The sequence below is a fragment of the Dermacentor albipictus genome, unplaced genomic scaffold (genome assembly GCF_038994185.2).
Source record: "Dermacentor albipictus isolate Rhodes 1998 colony unplaced genomic scaffold, USDA_Dalb.pri_finalv2 scaffold_13, whole genome shotgun sequence".
Classification (NCBI taxonomy): Eukaryota; Metazoa; Arthropoda; class Arachnida; order Ixodida; family Ixodidae; genus Dermacentor; species Dermacentor albipictus.
The window spans coordinates 4,228,254-4,251,354 of NW_027225567.1; the positions used below are offsets into that span (position 1 = coordinate 4,228,254).

The 23,101-nt window shown below is 46.3% G+C and overlaps 1 protein-coding gene across 3 annotated transcripts in view; it reads left to right on the forward strand.

Annotated features, from left to right (window-relative positions):
• Positions 1-23,101, forward strand: part of LOC135912996 (receptor-type tyrosine-protein phosphatase F-like) — a 110,676-nt gene that overhangs the window by 55,977 nt on the left and 31,598 nt on the right. For all 3 annotated transcript variants that reach the window (XM_065445606.2, XM_065445604.1, XM_065445605.1), the window contains exons 7-9: positions 12,980-13,065; positions 13,739-14,012; positions 20,688-20,981. In XM_065445606.2, the coding sequence (XP_065301678.1) occupies positions 12,980-13,065; positions 13,739-14,012; positions 20,688-20,981 (654 nt within the window). The remainder of the gene's footprint in view (positions 1-12,979; positions 13,066-13,738; positions 14,013-20,687; positions 20,982-23,101) is intronic.

A 23,101-nucleotide genomic window follows, 5' to 3' on the forward strand; every position in this document is an offset into this window, starting at 1 on the left:
TTTTCAAAGCCTTTTGAAAATATCGGTAATATGGAGATGGGTCGGTAGTTCCCAAGGTCATTTTTGTCTCCTTTTTTATGTAGCACAGTGACAACAGACGTTTGCATTTGTTTTGGAAAACAGCCTGTCGATAAAGACAGGTTATAAATGTGAGTGAGCACAGGAGCTATAATATGGATTACATGCTTGATCGGAGATATTTGAAAACCGTCTATGTCACGTGCGCTGGTGTTCTTTAGTGTAGAGAACGTTAAGACTATTTCTTGATCGTCGGTTGGTGCGAAAAAGATGCTGTTCGTTTCTGTAGTCTGTGCACGAGTTACCGTTGGCTGTAATTGTTGCGTTGGCTGTACAACGTTTATGAGAAAGTGGTTAAATTTTTCAGCAAGCTCTAGATCTTTAACAATGCGGCCATCTATTTCTATTTCCGTAATTCCTGGGCAAATAGGGGTCCTGTGAAGTAACGTGTTAAGCTTCCTCCAGATGTTTGCACTCCCATTGCAGAAGTCTGGATCGAATTGTTGACTTAAATAATTTCTTTTTTCTTTCCTAATAAACGCATTTACTTTATTTCGGAATTCTTTAAATGTTTTAAGGTCTGATATGTCTCTAGTTCTTAAAAACCTACTAAAGAGTTTCGTTTTCCTTTTGATCATTTTTAAACACTCATAATTTATCCATGGTTTTCGATTTTTACGGCATTCTTTTACAACCTTTTCTTTGAAATGCTTCAAATAAATTTGTTTAAGGATAGCTATGAATGACTCGTAGGCTGAATCTGCAGTTAACGAAAGGTAGACTGTACTCCAATCTGTTTGGGAAAGACTTGCGCTAAAAGCAGCCAAGGTAAGAGGCGTGATGTCTTGAACTGTTCTAGTCGGTAACTCCGTCGGCCTTTTGGTAGTACTGTCTGTCATAAAATAAAGTGCTAGGTGGTCGCTTATATCGCAGTACAATACACCTGACTCCACGTTATCTTTGTTTATGTTGGTAATAAACACATCAATTAAAGTTGCTGAATTTGGTGTGATACGTGTGGGGGTTTCTGTTACTATCTCGTAACCATTTGACACAACCATAGCCACGAACTCAGTTACTAGGGGAGAAGACTCTAGTACGTTGATGTTGATGTCGCCACCAAGAATTAGTCTTAAATTGTTGTCGTTTACGTAATTGAATAATTGTTCAAGAACACTGGTGAAATTATTTACAGATGAATCAGGTGGTCTATATATGACAGAGTAAACGTAATTTCGTGACGTTAGAGTTAAGCATTCAATGTCGGAATTAATAAAAGAAAATTCTGATACTATTCGAGAGTCTGTGTCGTTCTTTACTAAAACAGCAAGTCCACCCCCTTTTTTATTCGTACGGTTGAGGAAGTAAGTGTTATAGTTATCGTGCCTGTAAACCTGGTCTTCTACCGTATACCAAGTTTCCGTAATCATTATGATGTCAAAAGTAAAAGAAAAGGTGTTAAGAAAAGCAGATAGTTCATCTTCCTTGTGTCGTGCTGAGCGAATGTTTAGGTGAAAGCAGCACAGTTTGTCGCGAAAGCGACTCGCTACAAGATTATTTACGTCACGAGATGATATCGCCATGGCGAAAGAAAAGATGCACCACAACAGCGCACAGCGATTCTAAGCAATCTTTTCAATGTCACATGCTTCACGAATGTGCAGAACATGCGAGTTTTCATCTTTCCGCGCAAGAATACGCCCATCATTCGTCCACACAAACTTCCAGTTTGCTGTTTTCTTTTTAGCTATTGCCATGCCAAGAAGTTGCTTTAAAACTGGGCATAAGTGTTCATTGATGTCATGTCAGTCATGTTCAGTCATGTCAAGAACACTAAACAAATTATGCAATGTCGATACTAGCTGTGTAACTGTTGACATACCCTTTCTGAACCCGTGCTGATGAACCGATAAAACTTTATGTTCGGAGAGGAAGCCTTGTATGTGCTTAGCAATCACATGCTCTAACATCTTACAGCATAGACTGGTCATTGAGACAGGGTGGTAGTTAGAAGGCAGAAGACGGCTGCCCTTTTTGTGTGTGGGAACGACTCGCGCCAAACGCCAATCATCAGGTATTTCGCCCATTCCTAGTGAAAAGTTAAAGAGCTCTGTTAGGTACCAAGAAATTTGTTCGGCATATCGCCTCAAAAATAGGTTCGGGACACCGTCCGGGCCAGTAGCTTTACGCATATCAACATTTAAAATCAATGCCAAAACCCCTTCACGCGTTACCCGAATGACCTGCGGGAGGTCCGATGCGGTGGTTCGTGGCTCATATTCTTCATGCTCAGAAAATACACTTTGAAAGTACTCGTTAAAGGTCTCCGCTATGCTAGAGGGATCTGTCTGAATGACACCATCGGCACTCAATTTGGACACTTCGACTTTTGTGTTTCCTAAGTAGCGCCAGAACTTAGAAGGATCGTTTTTAATGAACTCCGCAAAGCTGTTGTTGAAAAAAATACTCCTAGCTTGCCTAACTTTCCATAACAAATCATCTTTAAGGTGTCTGAACTGCTTGGATTCTCTTTTACGTTTCTTCCTCCATCGTTTTAATTTTCTTTTACTCTGAATTATTCCTCTGGTGATCCATGGATTTAATCTACACTGACGGAGCGCTTTTAGTGGCACAAAGTTTTCGATACAGTGGTGAACAACATTACGAATGCTCTTCCATGCTGCCTCTATATTACTTATAGGACCGCATAGATGAGTACCCAAATAGTCTATTATGGCCACATCATCCACCCGAGCGAAATCCTTGATAACTTGTATCACAGAAGCATTTTTTGCCTATCAGTGTCTTTAATCCATGAGTGAAAAATTAACTTGTGGTCTGAAATACCCTCCTTAACTAGCAGAGTGCCTCCGCCGAAAATGTCACTGATAAATAAAAGATCTAGGACTGCCTTTCCTCTTGTGTTTACTTTCACGACTTGCTCAAGGTTCAGGGAAAGCATAATGTCCAATATGAAGTCTCCAGGGATGGAGCAACCATAATGAAGCTCTTGCCAATTAATGAAGGGCAAATTAATATCACCGGTTATTATGATAATTTGTCCCTGAAATTGTAGCGCGTGATCGTACAATTGGGTCAAATACAAGTCATCAGTATCGGGAGGGCGGTAAACAGCGACAAGAACAAACGTAATATAAAAAACTCGACTCTCAAAAACAGGCTTTCGTGGTTATCAATCTGGTCAAGTACTTGTACGTTGACCCCTTTTCGAGCAATGACAGCTACGCCGCCACCATGTGAGCCTCTATCCCGTCTGTACAGCTGATAGGCCGGCGAAAGAGCTTCATCGTCTCGAATGAACTCATTCAGCCAAGTTTCTGTTATGACGCAGACATGTGGATCATACAGCAGCAACAAATCTTCAAGTTTATTTAATTTATTCACAACACTTCGAGAATTCAGTAACATAACGGCTAATAGCTCCGAGAGATTTGAAAGCGTCGTTTCTGCTGACACCAGTCTATTCTGACAATATCGGAGTCGTTTAGTTTGGCTGGGCTCTCCCCACCAAGCAGCACGTGTTACGGTGGGGTGATGAGCCACAGCTAGGCGTCTGGTCACGGCCGTCTGGCGTTCAGCGATCGGGCAGTGACGAGACTCTCCCTGTGTTCATAACTATCCGCCAACTTCATATTTGATGCCCTTAATGCGCATCCCCCCTCCTTGAATTCGTCACTCTAGTCCCCTTCTTAACATTCTTTTCCGTTAGTCACTGTCACACTCTTCGGTTTGTTGAACGGCGCAGTGGCCGCCAACATTCCTATATTTCTGTTTCCGTATCAAGCTTTTCTGGACACAAGGGTTTAGTTCGCGTGAGTGCCACCACGTGGCGTACTGACCTTAAACTTTTCAAACTTCCCGCGGCGACGCGTGATGACGTCAACCCAAAAAATTAGTGATTAGCCACAGGGCCAGCGGCTCATCTGCAGACACCACTCCCGGCCGAACTCAGGAATGGGCAAGTGCGCTACCGAGTTCTCAAAGCTCATCGGGTCGTCGCCATAGTTCGTCTCCCTGCCGTACTACTCCAGTCTGCTCGACGTGAACATCGCGGTGCCTGGCGTCGCATCAAAGCGCCGAACTGCGGTGTGCGCCATGAAACAGGAGACCGCCTCCCTACTACACGAGCGACTGGCAGGACGACTTCTCGTCTACACCGATGCCTCGGTGACGCCGGGCGTGTCTGGTGCTGCGGCTTGCACGGCACCGGACATCTCCGAAACGCGCCAGTGCCGACTGCGCTTTGCCGCGTCATCGACAGTGGCCGAACCCGCCGCCGTCGATCTCGCTGCCGACCTCCTTTTGGAACATCCGAACATTGTGTCAGCGGCCATTCTCACTGACTTTCGTGCGGCTCTTTGCATGCTGGCCAGGACTACGCCGGAGTGCGCCTTGTTGTTCGAGTTGGCTGCAAGCTGCGACACATCGTGAATCAAGGCTGCGACCTGGCGCTTCAGTGGATACCCGCACTCATCGGATTGCCAGGCAACGAGGAGGCTGATTCCCTCGCCAAGGTGGCGCTGGTGGCGCACGGTGAGCGCTGTCCCCTCACCCACTTGGTGACGAGCTTCGACGCGGCCAAGACAGCGGTTCTGCGCAGCCTCACTGCGCAACATGCCGATCGGCGCGTCGCGGCGGGAACGCCCCCGTGCCTGCTCCCGCGTGCGGGCCTCTCACGGGCTGATTGCGCCTTCCTTCTCCGCGTGCGCATCGGCTGCTACAAAACAGCGGCGCGCACACACAGGCTCACGGGAACCGGCAGCCCCGTGTGTGGTAGCTGCGACGGCGTGGAGACACTGGAGCATCTTCTGCGTCACTTCCCGGCCTTCGGGACCGAGAGGGAGGCTCTGTACGCTTCCTACCGCCGATGTGGCTTGCCATCCACCACCCTGCAGTGCCTACTCTTCCCCAATGCTCCCAGTTCCATCACCAAGCGTGCATTTTCGGCATTGATGGAATTCTGTGAAGCAACACACCTCAGAGCGCGGCTGTAGGCCCCGCAAACGCTTAGCTACATTGTCGTCTTTTCTTTTTTGCTATTCCGGTCTCTCTCTCCTTTTTACTTCCGGTCACTATCTCCATCCTTTTCTCCCCACACCCCTTTCCACGTGCAGTGCTGTTGAGGTGTCCTCTTGTGAGAGACAGTTACGGCACTGCACTTATCTCTTCCATTTCTCTTTAAAAATCACTTCACACATGTGTTGGAAAGCCGGCTCACGCCAGGACGCTGCGCTCCCCCTTCTCTCGCACACATAGAGAAACCGACCATCCCACATAGCCGACGAAATTCAACGGTTACGAGTAGCGTGCGGATGGCGCGCTGATGAAGGTTCTATACTACACGTGCTACAACAGCCGGTAAACTTTTACCGCGTTTAAACCGTCTGTATAGATTGCCGACAGCTTTGGGGCAGCGCACAAATGCCGAAGATCGCATCACCGCTTACGTTCTACGAGAAGGCATGCAGGAAAATAACACCGCAGTTGTTGGCCCGGAAACGTACTCACTGGATCACTCACTGAGTGCGGCTTAGCAAAAAACATACTCGCCAAAGAACATTTCCAACACAAGGAGATGCTAACACTTCGCCTTCGTTCACGTGGAAAGCACTTCTTGCACCAGCATTTTTTGCTTCTTGGAGAGGCCGGCTCTTCGCGATCGGCTCGCACATGTAGGGAGTAAAGTATAAACCCCATACAAGTGATCTTGCACGCGACAGCTACAAGTGAGGCGATGGCTGTCGCGTTCACTCGTCGCCTACAAGCCGAACTCCACGCGAGCGATGGCTTTGACCGATGGCCACCCGGTATGAGGGCAGCAATATGCGCGCCGAAACTATTTGTCACGAGTAGGTTAACGCCTGGTACGCTTGCTTGAGCGAGCGGAAGGAACACACGATGAGATTCAACACATTGCACACGGCATGCGTCCTCCCTTAATAAGCTTTCCGCTCACACTATCGCGCTTACAAACGTCTGTGCGGCGATTGTCTATTCGCTGTAGTAAAAGCGCTTACAGTACCGGTACTGTTCGACGCGAGTATCGGCGTCCCCCCGGTCTGTGGTCTGTCGATGCGATCTGGTCGTCGTCAGTCGTTGTTAGTGTCCGGCGTCACCGATGCCCCAGCCGACGTGACGACGGCACGGTCGCTGAGGGGCTGTCGCGCTCCGGCAGAGCGGGGCTCGTGCTGGCTGGCGCTCCCGGTGCACGCCGGCCCAGCTAGGTTCTCCGGACGGGATGGTGACTGGCTGTAGTCAGCCTCCGTGCGTCTAGGTTCAGCGGCAGCAACGCTGACGTGTCCTAGCAGGTAGGTCCGGGCCAGCGGTGGTTCCAGGGACGTCGGACATCTGCTCGCCGAGCCTGGTACTCGGGCGGGACGTCGATGTGTCGCCTAAGATCTGGGGCAGGACCCAGACAGGCGATCTCCGGCCGTCTTCTTCTTGGAACGCTGCGCCCGGTCACCCCGTCCTTCTCTGCGCGCGCCCCTTCTCCAAGATGGCGGCTCCACGCGCTCGCTCCGCTCTTTCTTCCTCGTCTTCTTTCCTTGTCCACGCTTGTCACTCCTGACAATGGCCCCCTTGTTTTCCGAGTTTTCGCTCCGCGAAAACTTCCCTCCCTGCTCGTCACCGCTGGGTGTGCAGAGACACTGCACTTCCACTTCACCACACCACATATAACTTCACTGCCCCACTTCTTCACCCATCACTGCATTTCACCGCGCTTCACTGTACTACACCACATGTAACTTCACTTCGTCGTTTCTTCATTCACACATCACTACACTTCACCGCACTTCACTACACCCACGCGCACATCACGTAAGCACGTATGTTTCTGCCGAGTCTTGACACTACATCAATGTCAACGCCAGCACCATTCACAAGGCATTGTCTTCCGCGAATGTTTGAGGAAGACTCCTCAGAAGCTCTAAACACTATATGTATGCGCAGCATGCTGTTCTCAAGTATGATTGTATACCTCTTTAGTGTTATTAACAAAAACGAACATGAGTAGCAAAGTCAGTAATCTCACTCGTGGCACGTTCACTCACGTAGTCCGCGAACTCCAGCCTACCGGTTCTTGTCTGACATGGATACAGCCAGGCAGGAAGCTGTGCACTGGTCCGGACTCTCACCACCAGCGCCTCATCAAGACATGACCTCGGGCAGAATGATTTGGATGACACCAGGAGTTGGGGTGGGACCCAGCCCTGCATGCCGAAAGCTTGTCAAAGTTGTCGGACACAGCGGTGATGCGTCCATTGCTCTTCAATTCTTGAGTCCGTCTTTTCTCAAATACCCTCGGTTTAGACATCATGCTTGTTATCTTCGCCTTCTGAGGCGTAGTTTCTGTTGCTGGGATGTCTGCTTGGTAGGGGCTTTCAGCAACCAACTCTGTGATTACAATTCCGGAGTCCTTTTGCAATGGTTGCTCAATAATAGGCGTAGTCCCTAGAGGTACCTTTGATAGCAATCCTTTTGATGTGGTTCTCTGGCATATGTCGCAAGATCGCACAAACCGTTTAATGTCACTTTGCATGCACGGCCAAAAGAATTCTTCAGATACTCGGCTGGTCGTCTTTCTTACTCCTTGATGGCCAGCCATTATAGTGTCGTGCGCCAGCTCGAGGACTGCTCTTCGTAAACTCGCTGGCACTACTAGCTGTCGTGTTTCTCTTCCATCATGGGTTCTGGCTATTCGGTACAGTAATCCTCCAACCTTCTCAAACTTATGTACGACCCGGCTCTTCTTATTCTGAATCTATTTCCCTAACATTTCAAAATAATGTCGCAGCGTACTGTCCGCTTCTTGCTTTTTCTTCATTTCCGTCGTGGTTACATCGATGCCGGTGCCTGAAGTATTCTTTATACCGACATCTCTCCTATCCTGGTTCCTTGTGCTTTTCTCTACTGACAATATACTAGCTTCTCCGGTATACGGATCCGAACTTCTTCCGTTGTCTCTGCCACTTGCTTCGGTGGATTCATGCTCCGTCCTACTTGTAATTTGGACACTGGGAAAACTCCAGAGGGGATCTGGATCATCCACTCTTCTAACTCCTGGCACATTCCCAAGAATGACGTCGTACAGCGGTTCTTTGACGCACCGGGCTTCAATCCAACCGCAATAATAGGGCGTCAAAAGCAACACACGAGCCATAGGCATTCGCCTTACTGTACCATCCGCCAATCGAACTGGTGCTTCTGTACCGGTGATATCTCTGTCCGACACCATGGATCGCCTTACCATAACAATGTTGGACCCGGTGTCTCTGAGTACTGACACTTTTCGTCCTTGCAGCACTCCCACTACTACTGGCATCGAGGTTTCCGGGTCTTCTGACCTCGGAACTGTCATGACAGCGCCTGCCTTGTCGCTGTACTCCGGTTCCATTTGCGTCCTGTCACCTTCGATGTGACTTTTGCTCGCAACAACACAGGCAGTCTTATTTTCTGAATTACCTCGGCAGGTTTGTATTGTATGTCCATGCCGTCCGCACGCATCGCACTTCAACGTCGAACTAAGAGTACGACCCAAGGGACAATTCACAGCCCGATGCCCTATCCTGTCACACATAAAACATTTGATTGTGCTTCGAGTCTGTTCTCTCTCATCTGGTGTCTTTTTATCTTCCTTGCCCTTTCCCAAATTCTTTTGGCCTTGGGCTTCTAAATAGCGGTCGGCGTGTTCAGATAGTTCCGCCACCGTCCTCAAGTTGCGTTCTTTGAGGAATATTGCCACGCCCTGATGACATGATGCTAGGAACTGTTCTGCAATCATGTTGTCCCTCAAGTCTTCAAATGTCTTCTCTACGTTAGCCATCTACAACCAACGATCAAAGTAGTTGGAGATTCGAGCGGCGAATTGCTGGCCTGTCTCGTTATCGTGTGGCTTGGAGCTTCGGAATTTATCCAGGAAACCTTCGGCCGTTAGTCTGAAGCGTTGTAGGAGAGCCTTCTTTACCTTGTCGTAATCTAGTGCGTCAGTCGCTGACATCCGGCTGTACACGGCCAATGCTTCCCCCACCAGACACATACTCAATCCCGTCGCCCAGTCACTCTTCGGCCAGGCTTGTCCAGTTGCTATTCGCTCGAAACGCTGTATATAGGCATCTAGGTCATCTCGCCTTTCGTCAAAGGGGGCGATTAGCTTTTGGGGACACACTGTCGCTATTCTCTGAGGTAGCACGTATGAGCTATTTCCTGCCTCTTCTCCACCATTACTCATGCGCAGCTGCAATTTCTTTTCTGTAAGCTCTTTTTCCAAAATCAAATTCCTATATGCACGCTCGTCCGCATCCTTCGCTCTCTCCTCAGCGGCCTTCGCTCTCTCCTCATCTTCCTTCGCAGCCTCTCGCGCCTCTGCGCGTTCTTCTCTTAATCGCTTCTGTTCCTCGTGATATAGTGCTATTATGGCCTCAGCCGACATGCCCGCGGCACTCCCAGCCGTCATCAAACGTTCAAGGTCCATTCCGCGGCTCAAGACACCCCGAGGCACGTGACGAAGTTAAAGGGATCCTGGCAGGCTCGCCAATGTTGTCACGAGTAGGTTAACGCCTGGTACGCTTGCTTGAGCGAGCGGAAGGAACACACGATGAGATTCAACACATTGCACACGGCATGCGTCCTCCCTTAATAAGCTTTCCGCTCACACTATCGCGCTTACAAACGTCTGTGCGGCGATTGTCTATTCGCTGTAGTAGGAGCGCTTACAGTACCGGTACTGTTCGACGCGAGTATCGGCGTCTCCCCGGTCTGTGGTCTGTCGATGCGATCTGGTCGTCGTCAGTCGTTGTTAGTGTCTGGCGTCACCGATGCCCCAGCCGACGTGACGACGGCACGGTCGCTGAGGGGCCGTCGCGCTCCGGCAGAGCGGGGCTCGTGCCGGCTGGCGCTCCCGGTGCACGCCGGCCCAGCTTGGTTCTCCGGACGGGATGGTGACTGGCTGTAGTCAGCCTCCGCGCGTCTACGTTCAGCGGCAGCAACGCCGACGTGTCCTAGCAGGTAGGTCCGGGCCAGCGGTGGTTCCAGGGACGTCGGACATCTGCTCGCCGAGCCTGGTACTCGGGCGGGACGTCGATGTGTCGCCTAAGATCTGGGGCAGGACCCAGACAGGCGATCTCCGGCCGTCTTCTTCTTGGAACGCTGCGCCCGGTCACCCCGTCCTTCTCTGCGCGCGCCCCTTCTCCAAGATGGCGGCTCCACGCGCTCGCTCCGCTCTTTCTTCCTCGTCTTCTTTCCTCGTCCACGCTCGTCACTCCTGACACTATTGTGATGCGTGCTTTCTCAATTTAAGTTGATGTATTTTACTGTAAAAAAGGAGCATAAAATATTTCTGAAGGTCTTGCACTACGTTCCTATTCTTGTACGTGTAAAATTCAATAGTTTGCTCGTTCCATGTGACAAACAGTAGTATTTTGAGTTATGTACATCCAGTTCCGGCTTTGCACTATTGGCTAGTCGCTCATAGCACTTCCGGGCGACGAGTGACGAGTTCTAGATTTCTAGAAACGAGTGATCGAGCGACAACACCGAGCGACCTGTTCAAGCGACGGCCTGTTTTGTCGCTCGAAGCCATCACCGTCGCGCGCAAAATCGCTCTCCTGGGGTTTGGACCTAATGCCGAACTCCTCAGAGAAACGCAAGCTCTTGAAATTTTATATGACCGTCTCAGCAAGACAGCACCAAAGTACCTTGCACCGTGCTTCATGTGTAGCGTCAGCAGTCGGTCAGGACGAACACCATTGTTGACGTCATGAGGCGCCCGACCAATCACAGGCGGAAATGAGGCACGCGAGCTGCCCCGAGTCTGCTGCTGCACTTTTCATCGAAGTGAAATCTGTTTGCGCTTTTTTTCGCTCAATTTCGATGCAATATTCGAATTCAGAGGGTTGAAAACCATGACGTACTGCTCTTCACTTATTTTTTCTTGAAAAGCTTTCAGCTTCCCTTTAACAGGCCAATGTATCGCTGCCGACTGCGAAGCGGTCTGGCTTGAGTGAGCGCTTTATGCTGAAACGCCGTGCCAGCGTTGCCAGAAGAGCAGGATCCAGGCGACGAAATCAGCCGAGCAGTGTCGGTAGGCGTCGATGAGGGCACCTCGGCCAATCCAGCGTGAAAAACCTTCAGCAGGCCAGGGGATCTGTGGAAGTCAGGCGATCAGTTTAACAGGCGAATGTATCACTGCCGACTAATAATAATATTAATAATAATAATAATAATAATAATAATAATAATAATAATAATAATAATAATAACAACAACAACAACAACAACAACAACAACAACAACAATAACAATAATAATAATAATAATAATAATAATAATAATAATAATAATTGCTGTTATTATTATTACCACCATCATCATCATCTCTGTTTTGCCAAGCCTATCTCAAATATTGGAGAAATTTTTATTTGAATGCATGATGTCCTTCTTAAACTAATTCGCTGTCCTTTCAAACCCTCAATATGGTTTTATTCCAGGAAGAAGCACCATACGAGTTTTGGAGGAATTAGCAGACGAATTGTACGCAGCATTTGAAGAAAACTCGTTTAGCTACGCTCTCTTTTTAGACGTGAAGAAAGCTTTTGATACGGTTAACCGTAGTATGGCTTTACAAAAACTATGCTGAGTACGCTTTCGAGGTCCCTTTTATGCCATCCTCAAGAATTTTTTAAGCGGTCGTTCTCAAATTGTTAGCTCAAACAACCAATCAGGATGTAGTAGCAAGCTGCCTGTGAAGGCTGGTGTACACCGGGGATCCATTTTCTCACCGCTATTCTTTGATATATTTGCAAAGCACCTGAGCTCAGTAACTTCTAAGTGCAATATTTCAGTACGCGGAGGACAATGTTTTGCTCACAAGTCATATGAACTACGAGACAGCAGTTCATGTGTTGCAGGAAAACATAAATTACGTAATGAAATGGTTCACTGAGAACGGAATTTCAGTGAACACACAGAAAACCAAAATAATATGTTTCAGAAATCCTTTAAAGACAGCCCTTACAGACACACAAGTATTTTTACATGATCATGATTCACTCCGTTGTCGTTGCGAACCCGTTGAATATGTAAATTCGTTCAAATATCTCGGAGTGGTTTTCGATAGTAGTTTATCGTGGCATGACCACTTGGCTTACGTTTGTGCCAGACTACGGAAGGTTTCATGGTTACTCTTTATTATCAGATTTTCGGCTCCAATGTCTGCGAAGAAAACTATGTGCACTTGCGTATAGTGTTCTTACATAGGGAATCATCTTATTTGCGTCATGTCCTTCTCGTTGGCATTGCCGAATAGATAGCATCTTCAAAAAACATGTTAAAGAGCATTGCAGATAATTGTCACATCCCATCCGGGGCGGATATTTCCGTTTCTTACATCTTCGCTCCTTCCATTCCCTCTTCGTACAAACTGTTGTTGATCGCCACTTTTGGAATTCAGACTTTTTAAAAGTTAAATATATTGCTAATCGGAAGTTGTGAAAGCCATTCAATGTTATGTACCGCGGAGCTTAACAAGGTATGGAAAGGCAATGCGGTGTGCTTATGTGCCTGACCTATTTAATGGGTTACCAGAAGAACTTTTTGCTGTAACCTCTACGCGTAACCTAAAGATGCATTTGAGAATATTATGTTGATTGTTGTATTTTTTATAGTTGTGCTTGAAAGTATGCGATTATATATTTTGAGTTCTGTTTCCTTACAGTTATCATTGATGTCCTTGGTACTAGCTTTGCAATTGCTTTGTCTTTCTATTTATTCAGCTGAAGCTATTTTTCGTTTCAATCAGTGCTCTCTTTGTTGTTGCCATTTTGTTACCTCTGCCGTAAACCTCTCTGTATCCTCAACAAAATGGTAATAAATATATTATTATTATTATTATTATTATTATTATTATTATTATTATTATTATTATTATTATTATTTCTCGCAGCTCCCACTAACTTGTCGGCGAAGAGCATTGACCCAACCAGCGTTATCATTTCATGGCAAGCTGCTAGTCCTGCACGAAGGTTTGTGGTAAGTTATAGTACCATGGCTCTTAAACGGAGCACTCGGTAAGCAATTATTATAGCGTGTTTCTCATCGGGTGCTTCTCTTCTTGTTGACTGGTGAAGAAATGCTCTTACTGCTCGAAATGCTGACGAAGTCAACGTGTCGCTTAGGTCCCTCTGACCGAAATTTCAGACCTGATTAAGTTACCGCCGAGGTTTTAACAACATCAACATAGCTTCATCCGCACACGTGTCTCATAAAAGCATTTCTGCATTTTACATGCATTTGAATAGGTGGTATCGGAGTTTTCCCACTGCTAAAGCTTAACAGCAGGCGCCAACGCGGTCCTATAGATGACTGTAGGAAGGTGCAGCCAGATGCGGGCGCTGATAGAACCGGTTCAGCATGCACGAACAGGCGTAGGATATAAGAGAAGGTATAGACGTACTATGCGAGGATATTGTGTAACAATTGAATATGTTCGTATAAAGCGAAGGATTTGCACCGGATATCGGGAAGCATTTGCGAACTCTCGCGTAGATTGCAATCAATGGCAAAACAGGCCGTCTGGACATCCTGAGCGGATGAGAACTGTTGTGCAACTTCGCTATCTTTGACGAGTTGCTATGATTGGCATACATCTTTGATGGTTTTTTTTTGTTCCTCTTTCATGACTTACCTTTATTGGACTTTCCAGATTTATCGATCCTTTGACGCACCACTGCGTACATGCGCAGTCGAACTTTGCCGCTATGACGACAATTTGTACACGGGTGACCGATACTCTTTTGGCGGCACACGCCTCCAGACGTCGACTGTTGTGCTTGACGGAAGTTCTCAGGAATCGTCATCCTACAGTCTACCCCTGTTCAACTTATTGTCGTCTGTGAACTACACAGTCAAAGTCACAGCATGTGGTGCCGAATTATGCAGCAGCGAGACAAGCACGACTTTTACCACTCCTCCTTCAGGTGAGATGGCGCCTGTCTGGCAGGGGAAGGGGGTGGTGCAAGCGTTATATTACAACGCAGACGGAACTTTTTCTACGCTCACAGCGCACTTTGTGCACAACATTACGAGCTTGCATTTCGCTGCATAAATGCCGACATTTTGACTCCCTTACATGAAGAAAATGAAATATAAAAACTAAAATATTACGTTTTTTAGAGTGTTACAATATACCATGATAGTGGACAAGAATTGTGAGGCACGTTTTCCTAGTTTAGGCAAAAAAAAAAACTAATTGTGAATTAACAATTAAAAAAAGAGGATGTGTGAAATGGTGACCCCAAGAGCAGAATTCCATTGACCACAGGCAAAATTGCTGTGCATAAGTAGCTCAAAATGGCTCAAGCATAAGTATTTTCATAGCCATGTTTTCATGCATAGATAACATATATGCTATAGACTATAATGATAATATGTATAGGAAAGCTGGTCCTCGGCCGATATTGTGAGGAATAGACTAAGGGCAAACTCGACAGTACCCCGTCGCCTGCTTCACCGTGCCGCAGTGACATTATATGCCATTTCTGTAGCATTTCATAACTCAAATTTGACAAGCCGCAGGCATGAACAGGACTTCAGATATGGAGATAGATGAAACATAAACGTCTTCGTTTCGACTTTTACCTATAGGTGTCCTGCCTGCTCAAACAATGAAGCAAATGGGGTCATGTGATATGTATATGGTATAAATTATGAATTAAATTCTTGAATCTCTGTCAGCGTTTTTTCTGTTAACGAGAGCTTAATGCTTGAGGAGGTTTCGGAGGCGGATGGTGATGTTTCGGAGATGACGGGCACGGCCATGATCTACCATTTTTGATTGCGGCCTGTTCAGTCGGTCAGTCCATTTTTTCTTTCCCTCTGCGTGCAGCATCAGTAATTAGGTGGTAGCTTGCATGAGGGCACTAAAGTCGCTGCGCGCCTAGTGAGGAGGCCCATGGTACTTGTTCTGTCAAATCTCGCGCGCTTTCTTTATGAGTGAGAGAGAAAACGTTATTTTGAATCAGAACGATTCACGTCCGGTGAGTTAGTGGGCTGGGGCACCCACCGAGGTTACGGCCAAGAGTTCTTGCCTCTCGGCGGCTCCCTTGGCCCACTGGACAGCCCAGAGTTGGTCTTCCAGGTTCGAGCTGAGCAGCGCGGCCTGCCATCACGCGCGGAGGCTGTCGACGGAGGCTGCGCTCGCATTGTCCTGTATTAGTTCCTGGCATTCCCATAGCATGTGTTCTAGCGTGGCTCTGGTGCCACACACTTTGCATCTATCTGCTGTGTATATGTCTGGATAAATAGCGTGCATTAGCATCGGGCTCTTGTATGATTTGGTTTGTAGTTGTCGCCACCGGACAGCTTAGGTAGTCCGGAAAAATTAAAGCCACAGCAGCTATGACCACTCAACGAAATTATTTGGGTATTGCTCAACAAACCTGTACAAGTTGCAATGTGTTGAACTGAGAATTTGCGTTTGAAGCAAAACTTTTAGGAGCTGGTTTAGTATTCATAATCAACTAATTATCTAAGCTCGTACTAAAAATATAGGTTGCTCAAGATGACAGTGAACAACACCAAGTTGGTTGCAGCCTCGTAAAGGACCCGTGAATATTTCAGGGCGTAACACAATTTATCGGAAATACTCTGCGTGTCAGAGCACCACAGCAAACGCACTTCTGCCCAGGAACAGTTACGACACGCGTCCTGCACTCGCGACTCGAATACGCGTCTATCCTTGACGATGGTGGCGGGTACCCATCTTACCTCACGTACGCACATGGTTTTATTGCGATATTAATTAGAGTGACACTCCAGGCGATTTTTCGCCGTTGTTCTCACCCTATTGTTCCATATAAGGTTGAAGTGCAATAACATCCTATCCCACCCTTCCCACCGTATGCTGTAGGTGTAAGGCAGTGCGTGCGGCAGTGAGCCGAGAAGTATGGCGGCTTGCTGCGCGCCTTATTTCCGCTCGCCTTCTGTTGCACGCGCAATGGACCGGCGGTGGGGCTGAGAGGGGGCACATGAGCGTACGTCTCCTCTTCTAGACCGGCCGTTGCTGTGCACGGTGCGGCTGAGCGCTGCTCCGCGCCCCCTATCTCGGAGGTAACGAGCGGGCTGAAGAAGGAAAGGCGCCCCAAGATGGCTGGTGGCAACGCGTGCGCTGTGTTCTTGCACGCCAAGTGTTGACGGTTGGGAATCCAGTTCCGAAGACGCGTTGAAGCCAGAGGCAGCACGAAACGTTCGCTGGCCTTTGCTGTCGCTCTTCATCACGCCAGCGTTGTGACAGCGAGTGCGATCTGTTCATTTGTGCCTGCGTGCGTAACTCGGCACTTGGTAATTTATTTAGTAAGCAAATGTTCAATTAAAATTATACGGCCGCAAACAATGCGACCCTTATACTTGGTGCAGTTGTCTAGTACTTTGCTGTCGTTATCATGCATCGCCTTTCGGGCGAAACGGCGAACTTTTTGAGCGTGAAACAATGCCGATACCATGTATTTCTGCGATGATGGTCTCTGATTATAAATGTTGTAGAATCCAGTTGAAATGATAATGTTTCCTTACAAAGTCCCATAGCAGTGTCAACCAGCAGTTTGCTAAGAAAATGTTGTCATTATATTCTAAATACGTGTCTTAAGGAAGAAAATTTAATTGCGCATGCGAAGTCCGCTAGCATTCAAAGCATAACATTTTACTATAGGAATGTTCTGCCTAGATTAGGCATATTGTTTCGGTTGTTGTTGGCTTGTTGCAAATAGCGCCCTCTTTTATCTGCAACAGCTGTGTGCTTAACATCAGAATTCAGCATAAACATTATTTAGGCATGCCTTCTCGTTTTTTTTTTCTTTGGGCACTTGTGCTGGTGTGTGTCATCTGTTTACTTTATTGCTCATCACGAGGCAGTGTTTATTCTGCATGAACAAAGAATAAACATTCAGTGGTCAGTGTGTTTTGAGATCATCTTGAAGTCTCTTTGTTGGCACTGGTTCGGAGAAAAGCACGGACACAACATGGACCGTGAAGAGCATGGTTTCTCTCTTAGACCGTATTCCGTAATTTAGTTTTTCCGCAGTGCAGACAATTTTTTAAAGAAAATGTCTGTGAAAACAGAATTAGCAGTCGAGGTGCTTTGATGCTGAACCTCGTCTCCAAATGTCCTAAATAAATATAGGCAAATATAGGTGGTATGCGATTTCTCACCTTTCGGAAAATCAATTTTACGTAACAGCTCTGAATCGTTCATGTGTTCAGGTGTTCAGGCCCGCGAGGGCATAAAAAGCACGTACGCACCAGCGCAATGCTACTTCACTGTATGTTTTTTTTAAAGTGCCTGTCAAACCTCAGTGACTTAGGCAATCGTTTCCTCGTGCGGAGAGTGAGTCTCAAAGGCTACGTCAGTAATAGGATTTGGGAAGATGAAAGCGTAAATTTCTAAAAGCATTGTTATAGAGTATAGATGAGCTCCTGGATATAGAGCCAAATAGCACTAAGTGATAGAGCACAGCTTAACGTATGGCAATTCAGTGTAGAGTGCATCGAAAAGCGTTCTGCCACAGTCATCAAAAAAACGTTCCCACTGAACGACACGACAGCTTTACATCCACCGCTGGGAGGTGGCACTTTTGGCCAATGTCCCAAATTTCGAGGCATGGCAAGTATATTCGTGGTCGCTGTAACTAAAGCGCATCTCTTCGTTATATCAGAGCTCTAATTGCTGGATAATGCTCACATCTTGGTTGACTGCTCCAAAATTCAGCGCAGTGGTGTTTCGTTGCATTTGGTATCAATCGCATCCGTGATTTCTATGCATGAAGCTTGAAAAAAAAACTCTAATGACAACAAAGTCACTGCATTAATCCTTTAATATGAAACCCTGAATATGCTTCAGTAAGGTGTAGCTTTGGGCGAGTTGATGAAAACGCACAAGAAGACGAGCATGGGCGCAGTGCTAAACAGTGCCCGCCCTCGTCCCCCTGTGTGTCTTCGTCTTAAATAATGCGCTGGTCGTTATAATACTGATCAGTGGGGTCATGTTGGAATCGGCCTGGATCTCCTTCAGTACTGTCTTTCGCGGTCATGGAAGAAGAAAAGCATAGCAAGAAACCATGATATGATAATTTCGTAGGTCTAATAATATATTATAAAAATTATGGGGTTTTACGTGCCAAAATCACGATCTAATTATGAGATACGCCGTAGTGGGGGACTCCGAGAATTTGAACCACCTGGGGTTCTTTAGTGAGCGCCTAAATCTAAGTACAAGGTGTTTTCACATTTCGCTAATATATAATAGAATGTGTAACACTCCCAAAAGCTTAGTAGGTCATGACAGTAGATGAAAAATGGCAGTGTGTAGTCGTCTCAAGTGCCATTGACATGTTGCTTCATTGTTGACATAAGACATTGTTCTTCGTCGGCGCCGCCTTAGGCCAACGCTATGACGGCCGCAACTGCTAAAACCTACCGTTGACCAAACAATACCGTAAGCGTCTTGAAAACGGGCAGACGTGGTTGCTATCATTTACAGTGCAGAGGGTCTCGTGAGTTCAGGAAAAAGGAGTATACGGTGTCAGACAACGTTGAATTGTGAAGGTTGACTTCGTGACGTACTCTTTCCGCCTAAACTTCAGCCCTCAGCCGTCCCAGGCTGTGGCACACAATCGCGATCCAAGCTGCACGTATGAAGAAACCCTCAGGACAATGACATGATAATCACGTAGTGCTGAACAGCAATGTAAAGGGGCATAGAATTGCTCCAGTTTTTATTTTTTTGCACACAGAAGAACGAAAAGGAGAAAGAAATTCCGGTGGCAGCGCCATGCGTCTGTAGCTGACTGCTGACACTTGGACATGTGTCAGCAGGGATGTGGCTAAATGTAGACCACACAAGAGAAAGCAGAAAAAGAAGAAGGGCGAGATAGAGAACACCAGTGTTAAGAGTTTGGAAGAGAAGCATTTACAACATTTAGATTATTTACAGTGTTTGAAACAGCTGCGGAAATTCACAGTATCTTTCGTGGCTACCAGCAACAATACTATCTGCGAGAGCGGCCTCTTAGATGTCAGTCAGGAGAGATTTCATCCGATGCAAAAGCCGTTACGAGTGCGCAGCAGCAACGTATTTGTGGTATTTGTGATTCCTACACGAAATACTAGATACGCTACTAACATAAATTTCAATTTACCAGTTACCCGAAACCCATACGGTCAAAGACTAATTCAGTATCATGGTACGAAAATATGGGACGCCTTACCAATAGAAGTGAAGAGTGACAGTAACTTTTTGTTTTCCATAAAAAGATTATATCTCTCAAAAATTAGTTAAGAATGTTGCTCTGTCTTTGCGGTGATATTTTTTCAGTAATACTATTCTATTGTTGCACTGATGTATGTTTTTTCCCCTCTTAATTGTTTCTCATCCTGTACAATTATGTATAATCAATACGCATTTGTTCATCACTGTCCTGATCGCCGTAGCACATACGCATGTATACGACATGGGCCCACACTAGCCTTGGCTATGGGCCCAACAGTTGTTTGCTTATGTTGTTGTTGAACTTGAGATCAGTACCACTAGCTCGACCACGAAAGATTTCTTCGTGTGAGAACGTTTGTTCTTTCAGTTGGCACGACGATATAAGTAGTTGAGAAAACCTAACCTATAGCTGACTAGACAGATGCTATACTACGCGCTCGTGCTAACAGGCCCATTTCGAGGGCACTCTCAAGTTTTTTCAAAAGTACGTATGGACTGATATGAGCATAAACGTGCGGATTATGTTGTCGGGGCACAGGCTGAAATTGTAAGCAAGTGCACGAAGAATAAAACGATTTTTGGATCTCTAAGGTTGAATAAGTGTAAAGCAGTAATTCGTGCTACTTGTTCTGTCACGCTGGCATCCTAAGTAGCGCTAACACGAACGCCATGTTTGTCTTTCTTATGTCTGTCCTTGTATTCTTGGCGCTACTTAGGATTCCAGTAAGTCACCAGATAAGTCATTGAGAACAAGAACATTATACATGCTTATTGAATACACGAAGAGTGTGGTGAAAGTGGCATACTGAGATAAAAAATTATACATGCTACATACAGGCGTGAAGAGTCTGGAGAAACTTGTGGGTATCAAGCCTTGCTTACGCTACATTCTGTTCTATGGCAAAGTCACGTAGAATAAGAGAGCAGAGCCTTCGAATCTTACACTTCTTTCACTCTATCTGTTTTCACCATACGTGCGACTGTATCTCATTCCGCGCTAACAAGCACTTGCTTGTTTTGCCGAATCCTCAGGTGTTTAAAAATAGAGCACTATTAATTAAAAAAAAGAAAACTACACGTGTTGCCAGCATGCAAATTTGGATAGCGAAGGCAAGAAACATCTACAAAAACTACCAGAATAAATGTTAATCTGGACGGCTATGTCAAAGGAAAGCTGCTGCCATATGAACAAGAATATTCATTTCTAAATTGTGAATTACACAGAAATTAATAATCTGTTAGGGGTAAATTATAGATGTCCCATCCATGGTATGAAAGAATAAGAACATAAGCGAAAATGCTGTTTTCTTTCTTAGACTGCTGTGCGTTTTCCTGTTACTTGCGGCAACTTCCTTCACGTAATGTTTTTCCTTTTTTGCAATTTTCGCAGCTATTCCCACGCCTATAATTACAACAATCCTATCGAACGACACCCGTTCCCTCTACTTGGAATGGAACATCACGCTCCTGCGGCACGCGCCAGAGCTGAACCCGGAGTTCGAAGTGACAGTGAAGACGAATGGTTTCTACAGACTCGTCCATACTGTTGAGAAGGCGATTACGATAGGGAATCTCAGCTCAGGCGCAGAGTACGAGGTTCAGGTGCTGCTTTCTTTGGAGAGGACCCCAGGAAAACGAGAGTACGGCCGCCCTGCAAGTGCCACCGTAAGCACTTGGCCTCTCGGTAAGCAACAAGCAGCCATGCCGCCTATAGTCTTGCTTAACCTGTGCCCTTTTCATGTTCAAAATTATGCCTCCTGTGCACCCTACAGCTGCCAATTGTTAATCACCGGCAATCACACTACTGTCCAATTAGTAGTTCGCGCTGGGTTCCTTGAAGCACCACCACATGACACATTCGCTGAGGTGGCGGCGCCGACCATGTGGGGGAAAGAAAACGTAACCAGAATGCTCGCCTTCACGCATAGCGTTCGCCGCAAGCGCTTCCCGGTAAAGATTACGGTTAGATAAGCCGAAGTTGCCGGGACGCGGCAATTGTGTGACCAGTCTATATAGCATAGCGCCGCGCGTCGCGGCGATGCCAGTCGGTGCGGTGATTTCGGTGAGTTCTGCCGTGCGCTTCGATGGACTTCGGCATGTCAGTCAATTGCTGCGCCCGGCTTCTTTGGACGTCAACGCAAGTACGCTAACGCGGCCGAGGCCATCATCGGAGAGACTTCTCATGCATGCTTTCGCATTCAGCCACGTAGGGATACCTAATCGCCCTTGATTTTTCCGCCTTTTAGGTGGCGTGAGTCCATGGCCCAATGGTTAGAGCAAGGCACTTCTGTGCTGGGGGCACAGGGTTCGCAATCGATCATCGAGCAATTTCATTTGTTTTTGTCTAGTGGCAAGTAGTAACATCTCACGTATGTTCTTAGTTGGCCATGAACAGCTGGGCACATACAAACCACGAAGTGGTTAGAACAGGCAAATAATGCTGTCGCTTTAAAACAAAAAATAAGACCTTCAAATGGAAGTAGTCGGAAGTCCCAGCACTGTTGCCTGAAGCGCTTAATAAAGGGACTGTCTAGTGGCCAGAATGTGTTGTGAGAGGTTCATGGAAGTGAATTGACCATGATTTATTGTGATAGAATCCATCATGGTGTTCGCGATTTCAGTAGGAACAATAATTTTAAATTGGCAAAGAAGGTCTCAAGAACCAGTAAGTGCCGAGGCCTGGCAGTGAAATCTTGGTACTTCGGATATAGCCTGAGATTACTGTACGTAAACCGGCTGTTATTAAGTACAGCCCAATTATTGCTTGACATTGCAACTGCTATATTATTAGACACTTGAACTTAATTATATGCTCCGGAAATAAAAAGTGCACGCATGGCTACGGCAACACGCTGAACTGCGTATCATGTGTAAAAGCGTCATTTTGCTTTCGCTCCGATTGGTTTCGTTTTGACTGGTTAAATAGCAATGCAGTTGGACAGGAAACAGTAAAAACACGTAGCTGTTATCGAAGAAACACTGTAACACTTCGGAAAACATCAACTGCCGGAACATCGACTTGATAAACAAAATAATAATTTCTCACTGTTACGGCCGCACTTGCCATCTGCCTCCCACTAGCGCTGGCGTATAATCGCTATCGCACTCACCTATCACCGTTTTCAGCATGCTTCCCGTGAACGACTACATCATCACTGCAGATCGAAAAATTTTGATAAAAATTTTCCACGGCGTTTTCCGGGTTACCACTTCATTATTAGACATTCTGACCAGTAAACTCTCCATTGCATTAAATGAAATAGCTACCATGAAAATTAGTTGTGCGTCCCTTTAAAAAAAGAACGTCGCGACTTCCTCAGGCTCATTTACCTTACATCTCGCGCGCTTTAAGGAGGCACCTGATTAAATTTACCATCGGGCATCGTTAGAACAGCAAATGCAGTGAAGTAGTCTATGCTTCGCGAAAAATGCAGGATTAACTTGAAATACAATTCAGGTAAGCTAATTAGGTATAAGCGCAGAAGTTTTTTGGTGATCATGAAAAGCATAGCTAATGAACTTTGTCGTTTAAGCAAAAAAAATGTTCCAGGCGGGAGATAGTGATACAGAACACCTCTAGAGTAAACGGTGTACTCAAATGACCTAAAAATAAACGACACAGGCTTGTTTTTTATGGAAGAGCACTAATCCTTAAGTTAAACATAAATCGCTAAAGTGGCCCTAAATATGACGTCATGTTCTTACCGTTAGTCCATTAAGTTTAAGGATGTTTGTATGTTTTACGTGATAATAGTGTATATATGAGGCACGTTATTGCGGTGCTGTGAAATGAAATTATTGATG